Genomic DNA, 9915 nt, shown 5'->3' with positions numbered 1-9915 from the left:
TAATTTTGCAAGGATATAATCAAAAATTGCTTTGGAAATTAACTGAATATTAGACTGCAATGCAGCAGCCATTTTCTGATTCTTATTGGTAGTCTCTTGGCTTCCTAGGAGCTTGCTTAACATTTGATGTAGTGTTTCCCCAATTCTATCTAACACTTCCAATTTTGCATTATTTTGAATATCTTTTTCATCATTGACACTGTGGAGAGCACAAGGAGTAGCCATATATTTGTGAAAAGATTTTTTATCCTGCCTATTTGGCAAAATGCTTTGTTCATCAACACTGTCATTTGCAGACTTTGGCATACATGAAGAAAGTGAAATGTTTCTTTGATCTGCATTTTTGCTGGATAACATATCATAAATACATGTTAATAATGGACTTGCCAAAATGTCATCATCAATACTTGTGACAAGAGATTCTAATTTTTTATTAGTATTAGCTGTAAGGGATTTGGTATGGTCAATCTCCATAAGATTTAGGTTTTTCTTATGGAGTTCCAGTTCATTCTGGATAGCACATAAAACAATGTTCACTATTTTAGCTGTGTACCTACTAAGTTGAGATTGTAGTGAAGATTTGAAGCCCATATGCAATTTTTGACAAATAAATGACTTCAGTCTTTTAAAAATTATATGAATGATCTTATCATTAATGTCATCTACAGGTTTAAGTTCACTTTCTCCAGATTTTAACCAGAAAAACTTTTCAGAATCAATATTGAATGAAGATAAAGATTGCAATTTCTTTTCACTGACAAGCCATGTTTTTAATGAGCATTTATTTGGTGCTGCTTTGACTCTGTGTGCAGCATCAGAACTATCTAAGAAAGTCTGATGAACTGATGATGAAATGTAACTATTAGTGGTATTGGAAATGTAGTTTGGTGCCTTATGAAGTATGTTTAACACAGAGTCTCTTATTTCTTGAGCCACTGTATTGATTTCTGAAACAGAAAACAGCTGGTCTATCCATTCTTGATGTGACAGTCCTTAAGGCTTTTGTGAAACAAGAACTGAAGCTTCATCACCAGTTTTGCTAAGTGACCAGGAGGAACAAAAGATATGTCCTTGAGCATTTCTTTTAAAACACTTGTGACTATGTTTTCCAAAGCCTTTTGTATTTGATGCTTTTGGTCTTGGCTGAAGGTTGAAATAACTTTATTCAAACAAAGTTTTTTCTTTAAAGTATCTTTATGATTAAGAGATGGTGGCTCAGTCTTTAATTCCCAATCAGGAAATGCAACTTGGCTTCTAGAAACAGGCTTTGTAGGTGGTTCGATATTTCTTTTGTATTTAAAACAAATGTTTCCCTTTGTAAATGAATCATTAGGAATCTGTTCTTGTGATTTTACTTTTTCATCTTTGAAAGCTGAATCAAGCACATTTTTTACTGTCTCCTCATCTTCAGATATGTCTGTCTCCTTATCTTCAGAATAAAGAACCATGCCTGGAACATTTATGGGTGGAAATGGTCTCCTAGTCCTAGGACGATTAGATAATCTAGTGCCAGTGAGTCTGCACTTTTCTTTGGTGTCAGAACGACTACCTATTCTAGGTTGTCTACTTTTTTGAAAATTTTCCTTTGCTGGTTCTTGATGGAGCTGAACAAGGATATCATCAAGTAGCTGAAGGAGTACTACTGTTTCTTCAGATGCAATAATTCTCCCATTATTTAGTTCAGTTTTCATATAACCTAGTATAGCACTAATTGCTTCCCCTATATAACCAACCAAAGAGGATTGGGAAAAAATATTTGATAGTAAATTTTGTATTTCTTCATTGACAATTAAACTAGCTGTGTCAGATTCAAGACTAGATTTATTTTTGCCAGCTCTCTGAAGGAACATGCATACTGGGTCTGTCTTATGTTGCTGGCAGGAAAGCTTAGTTGAATCTTTAGGATGAAGAAATTCATTTTGCTTAGAAGAAGTAAGAGACATCAGCTTTTCTAAAATGGTGTGCACCATGTCCTCTGCAATATCATACATCGGGTCTAAAGTATGAGGCATTGAATCCGTCAAAGGTTTTTTATTTGATGATGGGAGATGTTCATCACTGGCTGTTAAGCTTGGTTTAATGTTGACTGGTACATCTTCTTGTGAAAACATCTCAACGCATTTTTTCTCCACTGTAGACTCTAACTTCTCAAGCATATTTTCCACAATCTCAGAAGCAACTGAGCAAACATCAACATTGGAGGGCAAGTCTTCTTTTTCACATTCACATTGTTCAAGAAAATCTTCAGCAGTAACAGAAGAGAGAGAGGGAATGGCCTGGGTTAAATCAGACATTATTTCATGAAAAATGCTTTCTAAAATCACTTTAGTTTTCTCTTTCAAGTGACATTTAAAGTTAAGAAAAACATTTTTTAAGTTCTGCATTTCATCTGTGGCTTTTGCTTTTTTATCACAAATCGATGAACTCCCTAGGCTATCTGTTTGAGTAGTAGCATCCTTACACTTTTTTGTGCTTGTTTCAAATGATGCTAAAAGATCACTGTCTGATTTACAACTTCTGAGCTTAGGGTATGAACATAGCATATTGGTTTTATTATATTTAAGTGTAGAGGTTATAGATTGTCCTTTTGCATGACAGGTTTTCCCCACAATAGTTCTTTCCTTATGTGCAGGAGAAAGTTGTATCGGTGTGGTTGGTCTCCTTCCTGACAGGTCAACTGCAAATGCACAGGGTCCTGCCTGAAATGTTTTGGTTGTTGAAGATATGTACGTTCTATATGTAAAGTCTTCACTGCATGTGTTATGGAAACTTGAGCTATCTGAAGAGAGGATGGAGTTATCAGACGCTGGGTATGTATTATTTCTCAATCTTTCTTCATACTTTGTGATGGCTGAGTACAATATACTAGTCACTTTAGCATGCAAGGTCATTATATCCTGAATTATAATATTCAGTTCTTCAGAAGTTACCTAGAAATGAAGTAAGCAGGGATGAAAACAAAGTCATGTAACAACTTACTCTATGTTTTGAAGACAGCAGGTAACATCGAATTTTTATATCAAGCAATGTATAGGTGGAATACCAATATGGTTTATGGAAGAAAATAGTAAAAAAAAAAAAAAAAAAAGATTAGAAATTTAGAATTTCTAGTTTGTTTATTCTGCACTACACTGAAGTATTTTTTCTGTGAGTGTTTAAGATTTATTTTATTCATAGTCTCTCAGAAGTTTCTTTTTCTCTTGGCATTTATTATCAGGATAAATGATTTTTTGTTTAAAAAAATTACCAAATTGTTGTATAGGCACATAGCGTGCAAATATTTTGGAAAGAAACTGTATAATCTTTATGATCTAGCTGATTTTTAAGATCATTAAATATTTGTAATAAAATATTTCTCAAAACAGATGCAGCCAAAATATTTGGTTGCTTTCAGAAACATCTGCCTAACTGAGATATGGGGAAGGAAAACAAATCATTCTCTCTTCCAGTCCCTGCTGAAAGGGTGAGCCTGTAGTCTATATATATAGAGAAATGACTAAAGTTAATTATTAAGAATTATTTGATTGGTAAAAATAAAAGCTCATGCTTTATATAGATTGATGAGCTTTTTACCTAACAAACAAGTGTAAATACAAATTGCCTTAGATAGGAAAGCTGAGAACAGATAACAAAGTAAGGTAACATATTAATTTAGATAGAACATAAAAGCCAAGCTAGATTTGGGAATCAAAGTGTAGGGAGGGCTGAGCAAGATTAAGAAAGTTAGACTATTACTGAGCTGGAACTAAGAACCAGGTTTGAATAACCATTTCCTTAGTGACCAATGGTGCTGTCATAGATTTGTACTGGACCATGGATAGAAACAAATGCATCTGTAGAGTTCTATAAACCTCTACTTACCAACTGCAAATGTATTTTGTGCTTACAAAACTCTTACTTATAATAAAGTAGTACTCTGTTTTTAAATTGTTAAAACTCTTAAAGCATACAGGCTGTAAACACAAGTAATTGGCAGCAAAGCTTAGAAGGCTGATATGTAAGTCTTTGTGTAAATAAGATTCCTGTAACTAGGCTGCTCACACCCAAAATATTGTCTAAATTAGTCTGAAGTTATTCATATTTCGGAGAAATATTCAAGAAAAGTTAACATGTATATGCCACACTCCCTCATGGCCAATTTCAAAGCATTTGAGGAGCATCTGAGGAAAGGCCATTTTATTCAGCTGTAATCCCCAAATATACCCTCAATATTTTTAACTTATTATATAAGCAATGGGTTAGTGGTTATGACACATATTTTAAGATGACAGTCTGTTATAAAATACTTGTCTTAAATAAATACACTCTAAATCAAATATTTAAGAATAAAACCTAAATATTTACAGAGAAGATAATTATTCTAAATCAACTACAACACATATAAATTATAAACTAAGACAATCAATATATGTTATTTTTCTTATTACAAGAGATGATAAACAATAACCTACATTATTACTCTTAGGCTATTGTGGCAAAGCGATTCCAACCTTAATATATAAAAGAGGCATCTATTTCTAAACTTTTCTTTGTAGTGAAATATGATAGATGAAATCCCAGTTTTCTCTTTCTTTCTGTTACAACATTAAACTGAAAAATATTCCCTTGGGTCAAAGCTTTCGTATTTGCTGCATATTCTATGAATTGAGCAAGTGGCCATGTTAAACAGTGTGCCAGAATATGTATTGTTCCACAAATGCTTTCTCTTTCCTGTGTGTTCCGTCTAGATCCAAATTAGGTCTCATAAAAATATACTACCTTATCTTTGCCTGTTCCAAGTCTCAGCTTATAGGTGATGAGGTCCCTTTTCACAAAACTGCTAAAGACAGATCCAAGCATCTCAACTCATCTACTACTGAGTTCACCAACAAGATCTGGAAGGGCATATCGATATAGCTTCCCATGATAGAATAGGCTTGTGGTATTTCATTCTCTTCCTGTGATGGCTAGGTCCCTTAATATTTTACCATTCTATACCCATGAGATCTCATCTTGAAGGCCTAATATTATTTTTGATAACAACTTTGGACTACAGAAAAGTATAAGAATTAACTGAAAAGGAACTTCAAAGAAGAAAAAAGAACAAAGAAGAAGACCAACAAATATCAATGGATGACTCCTAGTTTTCTAGTTAACAAAATATATTCTATTATGATGTATCAGAAAGTAAGACTAATATGTTGCTTTATCAGTGGATTTTATGATACATACTTTTTCTTGCAAGCAATTTTGTGGTGAGTTCTGTTGCCTGTAGAGAAAGGTTGATCATTTGTTTATTATAGAGTCAAGAATTTATAAAACTTTTTTCTAAAATTTCTGATCATTCAATCATTTTGTTGTATCTAAGAGTTTTTCTATAGAAATTCAAAATGAAGAATATACCATTTTTTCCAATCCTTGTATTTTAATTTTTCCCTAGATTGGCCTCTAGTTTTGGAAATGTACTTTATTACTCATGGGAACAGACTTATAACTACAGCATAAACAATGTGCCTCTCTGATCTTTGTTCTTTTAACACACCTTAGCCATGCCCACTTTGGTTTCTCTGAAAAAGGATATAGGATTTTCAGGTAGGGGGCAGTTGAGTTTCTTCTGACTGTTAAAAGGTCTGATAGAGCAGCAAGGTATCTGACCAGAACTTTCTGATAGTCATTTATTTACTCTTTGAAATGCCATAGTTCTACCATTCCCTCCCCATATTCCATGGCAGGAAGAAAACAGAGAATGATTATTCAATAACTATGGGTTAAAATCATGGATATCTAGCTATATTTAATACCAGTTTAGATGCATTCCTTTTCTGTGTATGACAATATTCTATCATGTGTTATTACATTTACCATCACACACTAATGAAATAAAAACAGTTTTCTGAATTGCAAAAAAAAAAAGAATAGCTCAATCATAAAAATAATAGAAAATAAAATATTTATTAAAACAATATCTAAAACTGAAGTCTGATTTATTTTCATATATTTTTGCTGATTTGAACTGTTTCTTTTTTCTTTCTACTTTCTTAAGTACACTCCTTTTAGGCCTGTACTCCACATGATTAAATTTACATTTTCCCCAAAGTTTATAATTCAATTTTAAGAAATAGGCAGACTGAAAACTACGTCCTATATTTTGGCAGGAAAAAAAACTTCACTGGGTCCAGTTCATAAAATGGGTTTTGGGACAACAGTCTATCCTTAGACTAGTACCTTTTTGCAGTATGCAACTAGGAGCATGGAAGCTGATGTCAGAGATATGTTCTCTATCATTTGCCCTCATTTGTTTTTCTAGGATCTGGTTTCTTAGGTCAACCCAAGTTTCCACAGGTTTTTCTCTTAGATATTCTGCAACCTAATGCATTCAGATTCATTTTCTGTTTTCTTCATGTTATATCATTGGCATAAAACATAACTCAGGGAGTTCTATGTATTCATTGATACCAGTTCCCCATAGACTTTCTGCTCCAAAAGCATGCAACACAAAACCAAAGTACAAAGGCCTACATGTAAATTTAATCTGAAAACTGAAAAAGCTTTATTGATGACTATTAGAAAACAATTTTATTAACCAGATAAAGCATGGCATCAGCAGAAATGGCAGAGTAAGTATCTCAGATATTCATTCCTCCAAAAAAATAATGAGTAAACTGGCAAAAGAAAAATGACCAGAATTATAGTTTCTGCAACTCTAGAAAATTAATCAAAGACTTGCAGCATTCCAGAGAGCACTTATTTAGGAAAAACAGTGAGCCTAGGTAATAGCAATAGGTTTTGGTGTTTTAATTTGTCTTATTTTTATCCCCTCTCTTCAGCTTCATAATATCCTTCAAAAATAATACCCTGAATTCATAGAAGCATAGTTTTATCTTGGTACCTGCCTAAGATCTAGCATTATAGTTTGAACATAGTAGGTTCTCAATAAATGTTTGATAAATAAATCCCTGTTTAAAATCTTTTGGATCTGTGCCTACTTCTCTCTAATGCCAAATGAAGCCTTTGTGCAGGCCACTAATGGACTTTGATAACTGATTTTGAGTTTCTTTCTTTCAATCTTTCCTATATATCATTGTCAAAGTTACTCATTATGTATGCTAATTTGACCATTATACATGCACTAAAAACCATCAGACTATTATACAATAAATAAACTACAAATTTTAAATGCTGTCTTCAGGATAATAGATTTATTGCTTTCTTCACTCTGTTACTCCTTATACCTTCCCTGTAATACACGCTTACTCATCACCTAAGTGCAATGCTGAATTATTGCAACTTTACTCCCACTGCTGTTATATTTTCTTTATTTTCATTCCTTTGGTACTGAATTTTCATCTCTATTTTATAAATCTTTTGTAACATTAAACAACTGAACAGAAACAAGAAGACTAAGCAATAAGTGAGAGAAGAGAAAGAAATGATGGAATAGATGTGAGACTTCCACAGCAAACTCCTATAAAACTTGGAGTTAAACCTCAACAAGAGAAATGTGACATATGTGTCTTTACTCTTTATTTGGATCTCTGTGTATCCTTTTGGAGAAGTGATAAGAAGCTCCAGGTAAGATAAAGAGTTTTTTATTTTTCACCAAGCTAAGATTTATAAGGAAAGAATATCCAAAATACTTGCTATGGAATATTCAAGTGATTTTTGTTGTTCTACATTCTTGTGTTGAAGAAGATAAAAATGCACTTTTTACAACTATATTATGAGCCTCTTATAACCTTTTCTTTAAAAAGGTATTTATATTTCCAATAAATAAAAATGTATGCATCCAACAAATAAAATAAGCAATGTTATTTTACATGTGGTCTACATACGGTCATCAAATTTTATTGCTTTGAACTAGACAAGTCAGTTTCCTTCCTTCTGCATCTCTTACTGTGTTATGTATCATATGAATACTCAATAAGTCAAACAAACTGGTATTTATCTGTCTTAAGGTAAAAATTATTATTTCAAGGAGGCTGGTCTGAACATGTCAAGATCATTTGCCATCACTCACAACTTATTTTACTCAATCATCTTCATGGGAATTTGGGGTTTGTAAAGTCTTTCCTAGACTTCATTTGTCTTGCTGATTTTTTTAAAAGATTGTGGCATGGGTGTAAAATAACTCATTGCTATTACTTAGATTCATGTTTTCCTCTCTCTCTTTTCTTGAGTTAAGAAAAACAGATATAAACATCAACAAAATAGGTGGTCACTAAGGTTTGACAAGTGAAAAGTCCCTGGGCTTAAAAAATATCTCTTCTACATGCCATTATTTCTACTATTAGAGATTATTATTTTGTATTAATCTGCAAAATACCCTTTAGGGTGGGAGATAACTGATTAAGTCATTAATACTATAGAGTAAACTATATTACCAGTATTAGAAAGCCAATAGTCTCAAAAAGCATAAGGAATGGTAGCTATTTCAAAGAAAAGAAAGGCAAAGAAGTAAATACAGATTATGAGAAATTACCTGAAGAAAGCTATGATGAAGATACACTTGAAAGTGGCATGGAGACCCTGACAATAGGTGGATTATAGAACTACAGAGGAGATATGGAGATAAAGAAAGGGAAGGACAAAGATTCATTTTGTCTACAACTTTAGCTTAGTGCTGAAAGTCTGCAAAAGACTAAGTTTCACTAAATCCAAGTAGAACTACAAAAATTGATGATTCCATGTAATCATTTGCTTATGAGCAGCACTCTTATGTAATCATTAAAATTTTTATTTATGATTACATATAATTCCTTAGATACTTACATATTTGTGTTAACAGGAGAAGAAAATATAACCAGGTCTGTAGCCTGAGTCTGAGGTCCTATTTATTAGAAAAAGAAAATTATATAGTTTGTATCCATCGTCAGCAACTTGTTAAATGTTAATACTCTAGTAGGCATTTATTTTCTGTTGTTACTGCCTTGTTTATAAGCTTTCAGAGACTCTCCACAGTGAAGTCCAAATTTCTTAGCAAGAACCTGTACTATAAGATTTGATGTCCTTTTCTACCTCTCTAGTGTCTTCTCTGACTAGTCTTTCATATATATGCTATGGTCCAGAGACAGAATATATTGCCGTTCCCGAAATATATCATGTTTCTCATGCCTCTCTGGCCTATGGTTTTGCAATTTCTTTTGTCTAGAACGCCCTGTGCTGTCTTTAAACTTCTCATCTTCTAGTTCTCATTCAGCTTATGTCAACTCTTGAAAGCCTTCCTTGAAAGCTACCTGAATAAATACCCTTCCCAGTGCTCTCAAAGCACTCTAAACATGTTTATATTATAAAACTCATCATGCTATGCATTAGTTATGTTAATTCTTGTGTACACCTGATTATTATATAAAATAAAATAATTGATGTGTGATCAATTTTATTTTATTTTATTTTTTAAATGTTTTCAATATACTTTAAGTTCTGGGGTACATGTGCAGATTGTGCAGATTTGTTACATAGCTATACACATGCCATGTTGGTGGTTTGCTACATCCATTGCCACATCATCTACATTAGGTATTTCTCCTAATGCTATACCTCCCCAATACTCCCACCCCCTGCTATTCCTCCCTTAGGCCCCCCTCCCAAGACTCTGGTGTGTGATGTTCCTCTTCCTGTGTCTATGTGTTCTCATTGTTCAACACACACTTATGTGTGAGAACATGCAGTGTTTGGTTTTCTGTTCTTGTGTCAGTTTGCTGAGAATGATGGTTTCTGGTTTCATCCATGTCCCTATAAAGGACATGAACTCATCAATTTTAGAGAGAAATGAACTGAGATTAAGAGTGCACATATCTGAAAGTTAAATGTGAAGATAAAACTATTTTTAATACAAAAAAGCTCTTCTGTGGTTTCCAGCAATATGCTAAACAAGTGTCTTTCATTTTGCCTAGAATTCAGTATGGAGTATTAAAGTCATACTGTTAAAAATAGCTA

At 33.0% G+C, this 9915-nt stretch overlaps 1 protein-coding gene across 1 annotated transcript; it reads right to left on the bottom strand.

Moving 5' to 3' along the window:
• Window positions 1-968: 968 nt before the first annotated feature.
• LOC135273667 (fibrous sheath-interacting protein 2-like) lies at window positions 969-8766 on the bottom strand. The gene is made up of 3 exons (XM_064373384.1): window positions 8749-8766; window positions 5212-5248; window positions 969-2930 (listed from the first exon to the last, which is right to left on the bottom strand). Coding segments are annotated over exons 1-3 (2001 nt in total). The 5' UTR covers window positions 8751-8766.
• Between the last annotated feature and the right edge of the window lie 1149 nt (window positions 8767-9915).

The sequence above is a fragment of the Aotus nancymaae genome, unplaced genomic scaffold (assembly GCF_030222135.1).
Source record: "Aotus nancymaae isolate 86718 unplaced genomic scaffold, 86718_ANA_hifiasm-v0.15.2.pri h1tg000008l, whole genome shotgun sequence".
Taxonomy (NCBI): domain Eukaryota; kingdom Metazoa; phylum Chordata; class Mammalia; order Primates; family Aotidae; genus Aotus; species Aotus nancymaae.
Note: the sequence above shows the minus strand (reverse complement) of the source record. Positions and strands in the feature narration are given on the sequence as shown.